At 38.0% G+C, this 17,955-nt stretch overlaps 1 protein-coding gene across 3 annotated transcripts in view; it reads right to left on the bottom strand.

The window, feature by feature from the left end:
- Positions 1 to 667: 667 nt before the first annotated feature.
- Positions 668 to 17,955, bottom strand: part of LOC306866067 (uncharacterized protein) — a 33,414-nt gene continuing 16,126 nt past the window's right edge. For 2 of the 3 annotated variants that reach the window (XM_079411054.1, XM_079411056.1), the window contains 6 exons: positions 15,477 to 15,533; positions 13,646 to 13,765; positions 8,838 to 8,957; positions 3,219 to 3,338; positions 2,511 to 2,567; positions 668 to 2,341 (listed from right to left, as the gene is read on the bottom strand). In XM_079411054.1, coding sequence (XP_079267180.1) covers positions 2,238 to 2,341; positions 2,511 to 2,567; positions 3,219 to 3,338; positions 8,838 to 8,957; positions 13,646 to 13,765; positions 15,477 to 15,533 — 578 coding nt within the window. In that variant the 3' untranslated portion in view covers positions 668 to 2,237. The remainder of the gene's footprint in view (positions 2,342 to 2,510; positions 2,568 to 3,218; positions 3,339 to 8,837; positions 8,958 to 13,645; positions 13,766 to 15,476; positions 15,534 to 17,955) is intronic. The other variant, XM_079411055.1, reaches the window with a different exon arrangement.

Raw genomic sequence — 17,955 nt, 5'->3', positions numbered from 1 at the left:
CGTCAAAGGGGGTGGGAGGTTAACAATAAGGTCTCTATGTTCCCAGGGTCCCAGTTTCCTAGTAAGAGCGTGTCATACAGAATACCCAGTCATACTGAATAAAGAAGACCACCAAACACGGTCTAGAACATTTTCAGCACAGTGGGCTAAAGCAAAAACCCCAAAAACGTTGTCTGATCTCTGGGTCAATGTCTCAAAACCTACCATGAACAGATGTTATAATCTCTAAATCAAAAGTAAATAAATCAAAAGTTACCTTTTGCATATAGAAAAAGAGGCATTTTTATGGACCGTTAATATTTTCAAGGCAAACGCATATTTCTTACACAATTCTCAACATAGATTTTGTTTTCTTCATGCAAAATATGATCATTTCTTTTTTGCTTTTAATTTCAGGATTAAATGTGACCTGGACATGTTTTTGTGTCATAGGTGTTCAGGGGGAAGTGTTGAACAGATAAGTTCATTTGCCACACCTTATATTATCACCAGACCTTGCGTTACGAGTAACAGATGGCCTTTGAGCAAGTCAGACTATTTAGTTAGCATGTGCAAACATCAACTTAGACCTCGATCGGTCGTATATACAGTACCAATAAAATGTATTCTCCTTTGGTTTTAGCACTATTGTGTTATAACACAAAAGAACCGTTCACAATTTTGAACACAAAGCACTTTATAATGTCAAAGAATAAAATACAGATATTATTAAATCGATTACAGTTCAACATGAGTGCATAACTGAACACAATGCGCCTTTTGTTGTCCGATTCACCAAAACGCCCATGGGCAAATCCAACTATAATGTAAGAAATAGCTTTCCTGAATAGCGACAGAACGAATGATAGATATATAGATTGTTTTTTACAGTAAGCTTCTGTAACTCCTTCAGGGTTTCCGTAGGCCTCTCAACTGTTTCCATTACGGATCTTTCTGTCTGGCTACTTATTTTTGGAGTTCAGCCAGTTTTGGGTAGAGTTACAGTGTTTTTTCATATTTTCTCATTCTGTGAATGTTGGTCTTCGCTCCGCTCCAAAGCATATTTCACCCCCTTGGATATTTTCATTTGTTCTTGTGTTGCATGGAATTTTTCAAGAGTTGTATTACAGATGTGAATGCAATGTCTTCATAGTGAACAGTAGCGTTTTATAAATGTTCACAATGTATCTGACATCATAATAAACATGAACAGGCCAATCATGTAATTATATGACTTAACAATGAGAGTTTATGTCATATCAGGAGAGATTAAGGTGTGTCAAAGCACAAAGAAACTTTTCATAGTGTTTAGGCACAGATTATGCTTTTTGCAGTATATGCAAGATATTACTTCTTAAATATGAGAATAATTGGTTACAAATATAATATTAACCTGATAAAAGTGAATTTCTAAGGTAGCAGCCAAAGGAAACATCTGTGGTAACCCATACATTCAGGGAATCAGGGAAGGGATAGCTGAAATTTCACCCATTTAAAAATATGTTTCTGAGTTTCACCAGACGATGAAACATTGTCAGAGGACTATACAAACATGCAGGTTCCCAGTAGTTCAGTTTGTGTTTAGTTTTGACTAACACTAACAGCACCACCTTGTGTTCAAAAGAAACTATGCACGATAAAGACAAAAAATCAAACTCTTTCTGCCTTTGCAGTGAGCAACCATCATCTTAGCCATGCTTTAGGGATCACCCTCAGCAGCCTTGCATTGTGACTTCAACATTTTGGGCTTAACATTTTAATGTGAGTGAGATTCTAACCTTGTCTGACCTTCTTGGATTAGAAGGATGTGTATCTCTATCTAGTACAATTAATATGCAGGGTTCTGCTCTTTGTATAGTGTGCTATATACTGTGACCATATTTGAAACTATGATGGCCTAAAATTGCACTCATTTATCTAAACACTTTTTTTACTCTGAAACTTGATTACTTAAGACTTTATTACTTTAAGGGACTTTTTACTTTGTTAGAGAGTACACTTAAAATCTATTTTAACCATTTTGAATGGAATCAATCAATCAATCAATAAAGCAGAACCTGTATTTCAGGGCAAAACTGTAATGGCAGAGATTTTAATTCAGATTGGTATTATTCTATGCAGAAATGCCTTACAGTAACATACTATATATATTAACTGACAAATTCATTCTTGGACACTCCATACCCAAGACTGTATAGCTCCACCTTCAGTTTAGTTTTCTCTTTGCATTTCTAATTTTAGCTTTACCATTGCCAGTGTCAATACTTCATATACTGTTTGTCCAGTTTAGAGGGCTTGGAGCTTGGAGGGTCTTTCTCTGAACCACTTGCCACAGGTGTCATCTGCATGCTGCCCAAATCATCTTCATATAAAAAAAACAAAAAATAGCAACATTAGGGAGTTACAGAAACACATTTCAGAAATAAAATTACAGAAAAAATGATCTGCCAGAATGCTGTTGCTATACATGTTAGTTAACTAACTTGGTGAGTTACGACTTGTGGTTGTAAGATTGTAATGACGAGCTTTACCTTTACTTTGTGCTGTTTGGTTCTGGCTTGTGGCTGCCGCATCTTCACTTTGAGTGACTAATGGTATCAAGAGAGGAGAATGTTACCTGGAAGCTTTCTCTGATATTATGGTCCAAGCCTTGCGTTTTTAAATTATTTGCATTGTAATAACTAATTATTCATAAATTAGTAATTTCCTAAATGCATAAATTAAAATTTATTTGGCAGCACTGCATTATACCTCCAATATACAAATGTTTTCAGCAAAAACTATCGGCCATGTTGTTTAAAGTTCTTCACTGTCTTTTCCCGCAATGCAATTTGAACTATCTATCTATTGATCTGTATACTTATACTCACACACACTACAATTGTGAGCTATGAAAGTCCAATTCTGAGATATAAAGTCATACAGAGTTCATATAGAATCTTATCATCAAATAAGAAATTTATTTATTTTTCTCTAAGATCCTTTTATTATATCAGTAAAAAAAAAATGCATAAATAAACAAACAAATAAACATTTTAATGGCCATTTTTGTTATACTGTCTTAGTGGAGTAAACAGTGTAGCATTTTAAACTTTAGTTAAAATATTTATATTGTCAATTGAGAAGCATCACTCTTCCTCTCAAATCTCATTCCATCATTTTCATCAGTGCCGTCACTACAGCCATCCTACACATATCCGGTGAAGGTGAATTTCATTAGGTAAAGAGATGTCACTCACCACAGCCTTTCTCATCTGCACCATTCAGACAGTCGCTATCACCATCACACCTCCATCTCATAGGCACACATGTCTTGCGTCTGTCTCCACAGCTGAACTCTTCGGGGTGGCAGGTCTCGTCTGAAATTAAGACAAAAAGAAACTGAGAATCAGTATATCTATCTATCTATTTATTTGTGTTTGTGTGTGTGTGTGCATATGTATATCTATTTCAATTATGAAACTCTGGATGCCGCGGGCTGATGCAACCTGCTAATGAGCATATCATTCACTTAGAGGGCTTTCACAGTAGCGCTTTTGGTGCCCACCAGCGTTTGTTTGACATCAGAGTTCGGTACATTTGGATAATGTGAACACTGTTTTCTGAATTGGGGAGCAGGTAACGTTTTAAAAACTTAAAACTTAAAAAAAAAATTAACTTAAAAAATAACTTTAACTGTACCTTCTCATCACACTGCAAAAAAGTGATGTTCTTCATCAGTATTATTTTTTTTCCAGTGCAAATGTTTTAAGATTATTAAATCAAGATACATTTACTTGAGAAGCAAAATTACATACAATCTTGACATCTTGTTTTATGGGAAATCGAGAATTTATGAGTTTATGATTTAAACAAGACCAAATATATCTGCTATTAAGCTCAGAAAACTCAACTTAATTCAAAGGTAAATAGAGTTCCCTTTCGAAACGGACTGTCACGCAGTATTTTGCAAGGAAACTCTTGTTTACTCTGAATACTGAAGCCTGATTTGTTAACGCTTGTTGTAGCTGCACGAACAAATCGCATTTCAGCCCACCAAAACGAGTGGAGCCAACTGCCTATACAAGTCGTCGCTGAATGCCATTTCATCAGAATCTTTCTCCTGCAATTCAGCGATCTTCTCCTCGATGGACTCACCTGGAGCTACATATCAATTGCCTCAAAATGATGGCAGTTTTTCTGGCCCTAAAAACCTTCCTGCCAGCCCTAAGGGGGCACCTTGTCCACATCCATTCGGACAATATAACGGTGGTAGCCTTTATAAATCACAAAGGCAGTCTCAGGTCCCTCTACAAAATGGCGAGAAGCCTCCTGTTATGGGCACAGTGCAACCGGTGCTCACTGGGGGCAGTTCACATGCCAGGCAGACTGAACCAGGGAGCGAACATGCTGTCCCGTGGCAGTGTGTCTGCAGTAGAATGGAGGCTCCACCCCCAAATGGTTCAGATGATCTGGGAGATCTTCAGGAGGGCAGAGGTCAACCTCTTTGCCTCAGAAGACAACTCTCACTGCCCAACATTTTTCTCAAAGGAGCAAGATGCCCTGGCCCACGATTGGCCAGCGCCTGCCTGTACACCTTCCCTCAGATTGCTCTGCTCCCTCAGGTTATCATACGAGTCAGGGAGGTCAGATGCTTGGTCCTCTTAATGGCCCTAATCTGGCAGAACCAGCCGTGGTTCCCCAAGTTGATACAGCTGCTGTTAGCAGCTCCGTGCCCGATTCCGTTGAGGAGGGACCTCTTCTCCCAAACGAGAGGAACGATTTGGCATCTTCAGCCCGAGTTGTGGAGCCTTCACATTTGGCCCCTCGATGGGAGTCTTTACAGCTCCCTGTGAGGGTAGCTAATACCATTTCAGAGGTTAGGGCCCTGTCTATAAGATGCCTTTAAGCCCTCAAATGATCTGTATTTTCTGACTGGTGTGCAGTCCGGAGTGAAGACCCCTCCTCATGTGACATCATCCATCCTAACCTTTTTACAAGAGCTGCCGGATAAGGGGCGCACCCCATCCACGCTTGAAGTATATGTGGCAGCATCGCGGAAAATCACACCCTCAAGGCTGGCCAGTCAGTAGGCAAAAACAACCTGGTCGTTAAGTTCCTGAGGAGAGCTAGGAGATTGAATCTGCCTTGTCCTCATACTGTTCCGAACTGGGACTTGTCCACGGTCCTCATGGGCCCTTTGAGGTAGAGGTCTGCATTCCCGACCAGATTTCTTGCAACGCGGTATTAAATTCCTGAATAAAACGCGGCAGCAGTCGGTAACTCTGGCGCAATTTGAACGGGAGCGGGCGGTCTAACAATATACCGTTCCAGACGTCCTTTCAGGACAGCATATCTGTGCTTTATTCAAGCACCGGCAGCCTGCACTCGACTGTTATGCACGTGCTGCATGCAAGAACCAGTGCATTGTTTTATTTGCGAGGTCTGTGCGCAGCATGTGCATAACGATGCTCAGAGCAGGCTAGCTTACCAGTGGTGAATATATGGCCCGCAGACAGAACAGGCAGGTTGTCATGAATGACAGAGCAGAATAAAGATGGAGCAAAGTGTGGATGCGCTGTCCTTGAAGAACGTTCAACTTGGGTTTTTTTTATATTTTGCTTAGCCTATAATTTTACAGAATTTATTTATTTATTTTTCTTCTGCGACACTTTTCCTAGGCTACTGTGTTTACAGCAAGATGTTAGACGAATTTAGTATTTTGACAAGATGAATAAAATTATAATAGGCCATTTTTGTACAACCTAAATTTTTTCCCTCTGCGACACGTGTTCCTATTGTTTTGTAAAGGTTAAACTAATTGTATCCTGACAAGACGAATAAAAATAAGGAATACAATTTTTTTACATATTTATTTTCTCTGTAACACTTTTTTTTCCTACTGTGTTGGCAGCAAAATGTAAAAAAATTTTTTGTCTTAAGACACAAAATTCGTTTAACATTTTGCTGTCAATAAAAGACTCTTGACTAGACGAATAAAATAAATACAATTTTGTGCAGACTACACCTTTATTTGTTAGCCTATCTCTTTCTTTCAGTAGAGGAAATTTAAATGTGTGATTCTGGAAACGAGATCTAAATTTAGCGGGAACGGTCAGGTCGGGAAGAAAATTATTCAAAGTGGATGGTGGGTGAACAAAGAGTGAATATATCGCGGGAGCGGGTGGGTGCGGGATATAACCTCGCGGGAGCGGGACTTAAAAAACAGTCCCGCGCAGACCTCTACTTTGAGGCCCTCCATTTGAGCTGCTTCAGCCAGCCGACCTTCGGCCTCTGTCTGCTTTAGAGTTTGTCAAGAAAGTGGGTGACCTGCAAACACTTTCAGTAAGCGCATCCTGCCTTGAGTTTGGGCCTAACGACTGCAAAGTCGTCCTCAAACCAAGACATGGCGATGTACCCAAGCTGCTCTCCACTCCGCTCAGAGCACAGGTTATCACCCTTCTGGCTCTTCCTAATTTACCGGCCATTAGTGTTTATGTGGAGCACTCTATCCAGTTTTGTCAATCAGAGCAGCTCTTTGTGTGCAGTGTTTCAGTGGGCTCACAGTGCCCTTTTGGAGTGAGGGCCCACTCCACCAGGGGAATGGCCTCTTCCTGGGCATGGTCCAGCAGAGTCTCTATTGAAGATATGTGTGCGGCAGTCGGCTGGTCTTTGCCATCTACCTTTGCAAGGTTTCATAACCTGGATGTTCCTGCCCTTCATGCAGTGGCGGAGCCAGAGGCCAATCTGACATCTGATTGGCCACCCCAGGTACCACCCCAAAATTTAATATGCTACCATTTCATTTTCTTTGATTAATCGTACTGAAAGAAGCATTTATTTTAGCCTGGAATTCAAGGATGCGACGCGTCTGGTGTGCCGCATCACACTTCATCTCATCTGGTGTACCTTCCAGCCTCTGCTAACTCTCACGCCACACATTCATTTTCTTACAGAGTGAAAAACATGGCAGAGCAAAGAGGACACAGATAACGCTCTGACAGACAAGACAGAGCAGGTTACTTTTGATAATAGGAAAAAACTCTCAACATTGAAATTCTGTTACTTTTATTAAGAACTTCAAATGATAAATACAGTTTTGGAGCTCTTTAGTGTCAGGACGGTTCATGTGCGCTTTTCCTCAGTTCAAACGAAGCTGGAGTGCATTCTAATTAGCATGAAATAAACATGATTGAACATCCGAGGGTATATTGAAAGATACATTACAACTTACTGAATGTCTCGTGTCTCATGTAATCACTCAATGAGTGTTTAGACCACGCAAAGACAGCGGCTTGAAAACATTGTCACATAACTGCAGAAAATCCATTCAGTGTCCATAAACTAGTGAGAAAAATGTACACTAGAGGAGAATTTAGCAAAAATTGCATTTATTATAATTTTACTAATATAATTACTCTTTTTTTATTATAATTAATATAATGTATAAATATTATGTTATTATAAAAATGGTCTAACATGAACTTGTATACAAATCAAGTGTTACATTTAACCTTAACTATAGGGTTCCCTGTACATTTTAGTTTAGAAAAATTTAGAAAAAATATAACATGCTTGTTAATTATTCCTGAATAATTCTCATTCCAGGCTAAACTCAAACGTCGGTTAATATTAGATCTTTTGCTCCAACCGCTGGTTAATCAGATGATAAGAGAAGTAATTTCCAATAGACTAACATTTAAAGTTACGGTAGGAATGTATGTCTAATGTGGGGTAATGTGAAGTAATCAGCAATCGTAGGATTTATTCATGCTTTTTTATGCCAGGTTGAAGTTATACACTGATTTGCTGTCGTGGTCTATGGACACCATGAAGTAGCCTTGGCCACCCCATGTATAAAACTCTAGCTCTGCCACTGCCTTCATGCATGCACTTTGTCTGCCTAGTCATCCTGTTCTCCTGTTAGTGGAAAGGACTGTTGCTGCTGAGGACTCCGGATAATGGGAATGAGCTTTGCATACACGACCCTGCTATAAATCTGCACATTAGTCAACACAGTCACTTAATCAGTTGAAAGATTCTGATGAAATGCCATTCAGCAGCGCAGGCAGTGAGTTCTGCCTGAAATACCATTTGTTTGTGCAGCTACACGAAAGTTAAAGGTGCAGTATGTAAGATTGACAGCTAGCGGTTGAAATGGGTACTGCAAAAACAACAGCATTCCGCCGCGGAACGCACATTTCAGAGTAGAATTACTGGCTATAGCATTATTTTTCAGAGAAACAGCTATGTAAACATAACATGATTCCTTCACAGCAATACGCTGTGTTTTCCGACAACTGGAAGTGAGCAGGATCATACAGATTAAAGGTGCAGTATGTAATATTGAAAGCTAGCGGTTGATATGGGTACTGCAAAATTCAGAGTAAACAGGAGTTTCCCCATAGCGTATTAACACAACACTCGCTCCCATCATCTCAGGAGAGCGAAATAGAGCGTTTTCTTATCCCATTGACAGATATTTGTTCTTGTTTTAAGCATAAACTTTATTCTTTTTTCAAAATTTTTCAGACAACAAGATCAATTTGCATCTCAAGTAAATGTACTTTAAGGACATTTAGATATTTGTATTGGAAAATAATACGACGACAACAAAAAAAACCTCAGTATTTATTTATTTAATTTTTTTTGCAATGCATGCAACATTTCATGCCATGACTTTATGAATTTTGACTGTGCTCCAATTTAAGAATTTTTCAGGCCTTAATTTGTGGAAAGGTGAATTAAGACTTTTTAACCCCTTTTTAAGACCCCCAGAAACCTTGTAGGATAAGTGAACGGACGATAGATAGAGAGATATGTGCATCTGATTTTGCATACTGTATCTGTGGCAAAAGAAAAAAAATTGATTTTCTCACCACAGCCTTCCTCATCTGCACCATTCGAACAGTCACTATCACCATCACACCTCCATCTCATAGGCACACACGATTGGTGTTTGTCCCCACATCTGAACTGTTCGGGTTGGCAGGTATTGTCTGAAATTAAGACAAAAACAAACTGTGAATCAGTATTTTATATCTATCTAGCTATCTATCTAGCTATCTATCTATATATATATACACACACACAGTCATGGCCAAAAATATCGGCACCCTAGGTAAATATGATCAGAGAAGGCTGTGAAAATTAATCTGCATTGTTAATCCTTTTGATCTTTTATTTAAAAAATTCACAAAAATCGAACCTTTCATCGGAGAATAAGTATTTAAAATGGAGGGAAATATCATTATGAAATAAATGTCTTTCTCTAATACACATTGGCCACAATTATCGGCACCCTTTTATTCAATACTTTTTGAAACCTCAATTTGCCAGTTTAACAGCTCTAAATTTTTTCCTATAATGCCTGATGAGGTTAGAGAACACCTGACTAGAGATCAGAGATCATTCCTTCCATCCAGAATCACTCCAGACCCTTTAGATTCACAGCTTCTTCTCAGTTCACCTCACTCATTTTCTACAGGGTTCAGGTCAGAGGACTGGAATGGCCATATCAGAAACTTGGTTTTGTGCTCAGTGACCCATTTTTGTGTTGTTTTTGAGGTTTGTGTTTGGATTATTGTACGGGCACGTCCTGGTATTGCCGAGTTAGACGTGTTCCTGGGTCAACATATTTTGTTGACCCTGGAGCAACATTTTAATCCAAAAATATAATCTTAACCATATTCCTACACCTAAACCTAACTTTACCCTTGAGTAATCCCTAAAATCAGAGGAACTGATAGATGAATTACACTGATGCACAGGCACCAAACACTGATTGTAATCCTAAACTTCACAAAAATTATAAACTGGTTCTTGAAATCTGATTGGTTAATCACAATGTTGTTCCAGGGTCAACAAAGATGTTGACCCAGGAACATGTCGCACTCAGCAATATCAGGTTGTGCATTGTACGGTTGGAAGATCCAAACATTGCCCATTATAAGATTTCTAACATAGTCAGTCACTTGTTGATTTTTTATCTGTTGGTATTTGATAGAATCCATGATGCCATGTGTCTAAACAAGATGTCCAAAACCAAAAGCAGAAATATAGGCCCACAACATCAAAAATACAGCAGTATATTTCATTGTACACACAGGGTACTTTATATCCCCGTGTTCACCAAACCCATCTTGAGTGTTTGCTGCTAAAAAGCTAATTTTTTTGCTTCATCTGACCATAGAAGCCAGTCCCATTTGAAGTTCCAGTCGTGTCTGATAACTGAATATGCTGGAGTTTGGTTTTGGATGAGCTAGGATAATTTTTCTTGAAACCCTCCCAAACAACATGTGGTGATGTAGGTGCTGTTTGACCATATATATTTTTTAAGGTTTTCTAACCCCGAGACTAAACTATTTTCTGCAATTCTCCAGCTGTGGTCTTTGGAAAGTCTTTAGCCACTCAAACTCTCCTCCTCACCGTGCATTAGAACGATATAGACACACGTCCTCTTCCAGGCAATTTACATTAACATTTTATGTTGATTGGAAATTCTTAATTATTGCCCTGATGGTGGAAATGGGAATTTTCACTGCTCTAGCTCTTTTCTTAAAGCCACTTCACTAATTTGTGAAGCTCAATTATCTTTTGCTGCACATCAGAAATATATTCTTTGGGTTTTCTCATTGTGATGGATGATTAAAGGAATTTGGGCTTTGTTTTCCCTCCTATTTATATTTCTGTGAAACAGGAAGCCATGGCTTGATAATTTCATGTTCATAATCACCCTGGAGTGCTCAGAATTGTGAATATTAATGGAAATATACTTCAGAGATATTTAACTCATAATAATTTCTAGGGGTGCCAATAATTGTGTCCAACATGTATTTGAGAAAAAACATTTATTTCATAATGAGACCCCCCCCCCCCATTTGAAATTCTTATTATCCAAAGAAAGGTTAGATTTTTGTGAATTTTTTAAAATAAAATATCAAAAGGATTAACAATGCAGATTAATTTTCACAGCCTTCTTTGATCATATTTGCAAAGAGTGCCGATATTTTTGGCCATGACTGTCTATGTATGTATGTACACATACATGCATGCATGCATGCAATGCAAACATGTATATATTTACATTTAGTCATTTAGCAGACGAGTTTATCCAAAGCTACTTACAAATGGGGACATTAGAAGCAATCAAAACCAACAAAAGAGCAACAACGTGCAAGTGCCATTAAAAGTCTTGGTTAGCCTAACGCAATACACGTAGAAAGGTTTTTGTTCGCGTTTATTTTTTATAAGAAACAAGTAGATAGAATAGAAAAAAGCTAGTATTAGTTTTACAAGAAAAGCAAGCAGTTAGAGAATAAATATGCAATTGATAGAGGGTCAAAAAATTTTCTCTCAAAAATGGGAGAGATGTGTTTTTAGCCGTTTCTTGAAAATGGGTAAGGATTCAGCTGATCGGATTGAGTTGGGCAGGTCATTCCACCAGATGGGAACAGTTAATGAAATAGTCTGTGAAAGTGATTCAATTAATGCCTTGAATTTAATGCGAGCAGCTATTGGTAGCCAGCGAAAAGTGATGCATAGAGGTGTGACGTGCATTCTTTTCGACTCATTAAAGATTAATCTTGCAGTGGCATTTTGGATTAATTGTAGAAGTTTGATGGAATTGGCTGGAAGACCTGCCAAGAGAGCATTGCAATAGTCAAGTCTGGACAGAACAAGAGCCTGAACAAGGAGTTGTGTTGCATGTTCCGAGAGAAAGGGCCTGATCTTCTTAATATAATGCAAATCTGCAGGACAGGGCAGTTATAGTAATGTGGTCTGAGAAATTCAGCTTATCGTCAATCACAACTTCAAGGTTTCTGACTATTTTTGAAGGAGTTATGGTTGATGAGCCTAACTGGAAGGTGAAATTGTGATGAAGTGATGGGTTTTATGAAACTAAAAGCAGTTCTGTCTTTGCTAGGTTGAGTTGAAGGTGATGGTCCTTCATCCAGCAAGAAATGTCTGTTAGACATGCTGAGATGCGAGCAGCTATCGTCGGATCATCAGGATGGAATGAGAGGTAGAGTTGAGTGTCATCAGCATAGCAGTGATATGAAAAAGCCATGTTTCTGAATGACAGAACCTAGTGATGCCATGTAGACAGAAAAAAGAAGTGGTCCAAGAACTGAGCCCTGAGGCACCCCAGTAGTTAGATGTTGCGACTTGGATACCTCACCTCTCCAAGATACCTTGAAGGACCTATCTGAGAGGTAAGACTCAAACCACTGGAGTGCGGTTCCTTAGATGCCCTTTCTCAATAGGGTTGACAGGAGGATCTGGTGGTTGACCGTATCAAAAGCAGCAGACAGATCCAGCAAGATAAGTAATGAAGACTTGGAAGCTGCTATTGCAAGTCTTACCCCCGGTTTCACAGACAAGGCTTAAGACTAGTCCCAGACTAAAATGTAATTCTGAGCTGTTTCAATTGAAATAAACTTGCACTGATTGATCTTAAAACATGTCAGTGCCTTTGTTTTGTCTCAAGATGCATAGCAGTAATGATTTTTATAAGGCAAGTTAATAAAAATTACTTAAATGTCTTAATTGAACTATAGCCTAATCCTGGCTTAGTCTAAGCCCTGTCTGTGAAACCGGGCCTTAGTGCTTCAACAACTGAGAGCAAGGCAATTTCAGTCGAATGTCCACTTCTGAAGCCAGATTGGTTACTGTCCTAGTTGGTTGTTCTGTGTGAGAAAGGCAGAGACTTGGTTGAACACAACTCGTTCAAGTGTTTTTGCAATGAAAGGTAGAAGGGAAACTGGTCTATAGTTCCCTAAAAGAGTTGGGTTATTATAGCTTTCCAGATTTTTGTTATGTCTTGATATATATTTGTGTGTGTTTGTTTGTGTGTGTGTGTGTGTGTGTGTGTGTATCTAGCTCAGTCATGAAATTCTGTGTGGCATAGGCTGATGTAATCTGCTAGGAATCACATCATTCTCTAATGGAAAACTGATTGTCCTCTGCTGATTCTACAGCCAATGAGATTGCTTGCTCAACAGTTAAATAGTCTGGATCAGTGCTCGTTGTAAACTGGTCCTGCAGCACATTATCAGAAGTCCTTTAAAATTGTGCATCCTAAGACAGGGACTCTGCAGGTAAATATAAGACTTTTTTAGACCAAGTAACAAAATTTTAATGAATAAATATAAAGAAACAATACATTAATATTGTTTCTAAATGTAAATATTTAAAAAGCTTGAAAATGAAATTGAGAAAATATGAGATTATAACAAGAGCAAATGTCTGCCAATAAGGTCAGAATACTCAACTTAATTCAAAAGGAAAACAAGTTTTTTTTACACCATTGACATATTTCTTCTTGTGTTAAGTATAAACTCAGAAATTTTTTTCAGAAAACAAGACTGATGTGTTCAATTTGCATCTCAAGTAAATGTACTTTGATGAAGGACATTTAGATATTTGTATTGGAAAACAAAACATAAAAAAATATTATCCCCAGAAATGCAACATTTCATGCCATGACTTTATGAATTTTGACTCTGCTCTGATTTAAGAATTTTTTAGGCCTTAACTTGTGGAAAGTTGAAGACTTTTTTTTTTTTTAAACACTTAAGATGCCCAGAAACCCTGTAAGATAAATGAACAGTCGATAGATATAGATCCAGGTATGTGCATCTGATTTTGCAAAAGAAAAGATGAGATTTCAAGAAATGTCACTCACTACAGCCTTCCTCATCCGCACCATTCAGACAGTCACTATCACCATCACACCTCCATGTCTTAGGCACACACGATTGTTTTTTGTCTCCACAGCTGAACTGTTCGGGTTTGCAGGTCTTGTCTGAAATTAAGACAAAAACAAACTGAGAATCAGTGTATCCATCTAGCCAGATTTTTCGTTTGATATATATATATATATATATATATATATATATATATATATATATATATATATATATATATATATATATATATATATATACATACACACACACACACACACACACTCACTGGTCACTTTATTAGGTACACCTTGCTAGTACCCCTTTTGCCTTCAGAACTGCCTTAATTCTTCGTGGCATAGATTCAACAAGGTGTTGGAAACATTCCTCAGAGATGTTGGTCCATATTCACATGATAGCATCACGCAGTTGCAGCAGATTTGTCAGCTGCACATCCATGTGCAGTCTTTTATAATAGTTATCTATGAGGCCCTGAATTCTTGCAGGTGGTATAGCTGCCCATTCTTCTTGGCAAAATGTCTCCAGGTCATGCAAAGTCTTTGGTCATCTCACATGAACAGCACGCTTGAGATCTCCCCAGAGTGGCTCAATGATACTAAGGTCAGGAGACTGTGACGGCCATCTCCAGAACCTTCACCTTTCTCTGCTGTAAGCACTGGAGAGTCAACTTGGCCTAGTGCTTAGGGTCATTGTCATGCTGGAAAGTCCAAGAGCGTCCCATGCCCAGCTTTCGTGCAGAAGAATGCAAACTGTCTGCCATTATTTTCTGATAATATGTTGCATTCATCTTACCATCAATTTTTACAAGATTCCAAGTGCCTTTAGAGCTCAGAACAGCCTCTATTTCTGTTGAGGTTACATGCAGGTTTTTCTTTGTATCCCGAACAATTCTTCTGGCAGCTGTAGCTGAAATCTTTTTTGGTCTACCTGACCTTGGCTTGGTATCAACAGATCCACTAATTTTCCACTTCTTAATAAGTGACTGAACAGCACTGACAGGCATTTTTAAGGCTCTGGATACCTTTTTATATCCTTTTCCTTCTTTACAAAGTTCCACTACCTTGCTACACAGGTCTTATGATAGTTCTTTTCTGCTCCCCATGGCTCAGTTTCTAGACTGTTCAGTGCACCGACTTGAGAGCTAACACTAATAGAAATTTAAAAAGCGACAGGTGTGGGAAATTAACTTTTAATTGCCATTTAAATGTGTGTGTGTCACCCTGTGTGTCTGTAACAGGCAAAACATTTAAGGGTACGTAAACTTTTGATCAGGGCCACTTGGGTGTTTTTTGTTGTCATTATGATTTAAAAAGAAGCCAAACAACTATGTGATAAGAAATGGCTTCATATGGTCACAATCCTTAAATAAAAGACAGTTTTCTGGCTTTATCACTCATATATTCAAAATCAATGTCAAAATTTCTGCCAGGGTATGCAAACTTTTGAGCACAACTATATATATTTATATGTGTGTGTGTATGTTGTATATACAGTATATATATATATATATATATATATATATATATATATATCTGTGTGTATATATATATATATATATTTCTGCCAGGGTATGCAAACTTTTGAGCACAACTATATATATTTATATATGTGTGTGTGTATGTTGTATATACAGTGTGTGTATATATATATATATATATATATATATATATATATATATATATATATATATATATATATATCTGTATATACAACATACACACACACACACATGTAGTTGCTACTACATATTAGTTAACTAACTTGGCAAATTAAGACTCGTGGTTGTAAGACTGTAATGATGAGCTTTACCTTTACTTTGTGCTGTTGGGTTCTGGCTTGTGGCTGCCGCATCTTCACTTTGAGTGACTAATGGTATCAAGAGAGGAGAATGTTACCTTTCTCTGATATTATGGTCCAAGCCTTGTGTTTATAAACAATTTGCATACTAATTATTAATAAATCTGTAACTGTGATCGAAGGAAAAATAAAACAAATACAAACTGAGAATCATCTGCTGTGGTTAAGGAAAACAAGCTGCTGCATTAAAGAGAGATTTTAGGCCCTGTATGCATATGTATTTCAGTGTTTCCCCTACTGCCCACGAACCCGCATCTGCTCTTGAATCGCTCTTGTGCTAGCCTGCTTTGATAGGCTAGCTACACTGCTTCAAGTTAGACGCTGATTGATCTGCTAAAATCGAACACAACTTTATGTGCTCAGCAGACGGTACACACCCATGCTCCTCCAATTAATTATCCATTAACAGTTTAAATAAATAAGTTTGTTAAAGTTGCAGTCCATAACTTTTTTGGGTTAAAACTGATCCGAAATCAATATCTGAGCAAGTACATAACCAGCCAGTGTTCAAAACTATTGCCTTACTTTAGCCCGATTCACAGCGGTTAGCTTATAATAATGTTTTCTAATTTGAGTGTTACGGGTAGGTTTTCGCAGGAAATTCAAGCATGGCACTGCATCATTACGTCACGTCTGTAAACATGAAGTTGTCCCGGCTACTAGGCTATCGCCTGTGAGGATCCTGCAGGTGCCGGATCATTTATAGCCTTTTCTCACAGCAACTAGAATAATTAAATGTATAATTTTGATGGCGGATTGTAATCCAGAAAGGATTATGTGTTTATGAAACACATGTGAATAAAATTAAATTATATTTAAATGTAAATTATATTTTACAGTTTTAAATGTGCTTCTGATTACAGATTACACACGATTTGTAAGAAAACCAGTTTGAAGGGAGCATAGTTTGCTTTTTGGGTTAAAAGAATTTGTTAATATGAAATTCAAATGGCATGACAATTACAGATTAGACTGTACAGAAATTGAAGTCTACACGCTAATACACACTATACTCATTGTCACGCAATGCTGATATTGTTAACAATAATAATTTGAGAATAAAGTATAACAATAATAATAATTTGCATGGTTTGATGTGATATGAACTAACCCATCGTTAGATTAAATCACTATTGGTAGCGCGATTTATTGTAATGCTTTTTTCCCGACTTGTTACTTGTTCAGATGGCAATATACGGTGAAAATTATTATTTGGGTCATATATTCCAAGACGCAGGCTAGAGTCTGTGTACAGACTCCACACGGTGACTGACAGACCGACACACATACTCCTCAAAACATTAGATTCATCCGTGCTGGAGCCGTGCCGGAGCACAACCCCACGCTCGGAAGATAACTCCGCACAGAGCTGCAATTCCAAAGATGGCGACAAAGAGGGAAAACTTACGGACTGCAGCTTTAAGAAAACTGAGGGGGCTTTCTATCCCCTTATTCTTACAATAGCCATATGATTTTTTTTTCCTCAAAAATTCTGTGTTATGTATTTACATTTTTAAGGCATAAAACATTCATTTAATTTATCTTTTACCTAATGAAAATTCTAATTTTTTATTTTGTTTGTAAAATAAAGGGGATTTAATATTACAATTAAAACATTAAATAAATAGGTATGATTATTCCTTAAAAATAAGGTTTTAATAATTTTGGTAGTAGTAGTAGCCTATTGCGGATAGTTTTACTTAAATGAAACGGTCAAATGCTCATGAAGTGACTCTCAGGGCAGTTCTGGAGATGTAGTTCATGTATTTATGTTCTCACTAGTGTGGCTTAATATTTACAGATATGAGTGGGAGTGTGCTCACTTGTGTATGCGTGTGTTGGGGGGGGGCTAATATAATGGCACTGTATTTTTACACTCGGTTCAGATAAGTCCAGAAGAATTGTCATGTTGACTCAGTGCAACAAACACTGTTGCATCAGCCTCCAGATAGAATTGTTGTGCTTTTCCTCATATGAAATGATTCACTTACACCGTGTCGACACCGGACGCGATAGATGTCGTGTCGTGCCGCGATGCAACAGCTGAAGTCCGTCTACACTGCGATAAAGTGACTGAAAATCATTTCAAATTTGTGTCAATATGTCATAAACAGAACGCGGCTGTTGGGGATTTGTCGTGTCGCGCCGCATCCAGTGTAGAGACAGCATCACTGATTATAATGAGTTCTATAGACACGGTGTTAGTGGAGAGTGTAACTTTACATGCAAAAGCATAACTGATGCTTAGCACAGTTTATATGCTACTATATGAAAACAGATTTGCGCTGCATGAATCTAGTTGCTTTCTCTAACTAGCTTGTATAAAACGCCAATGCTTGGTTGAATCCTCATAACTAAGTTTTCTTCCTGCTGTTGTTATTAATTCAAAATGTATACACTGCAAAAAAAAAAAAAAAAAAATAGTTTTGCC

The sequence above is a fragment of the Barbus barbus genome (assembly GCF_936440315.1).
Source record: "Barbus barbus genome assembly, chromosome: 4".
Classification (NCBI taxonomy): Eukaryota; Metazoa; Chordata; class Actinopteri; order Cypriniformes; family Cyprinidae; genus Barbus; species Barbus barbus.
Note: the sequence above shows the minus strand (reverse complement) of the source record. Positions and strands in the feature narration are given on the sequence as shown.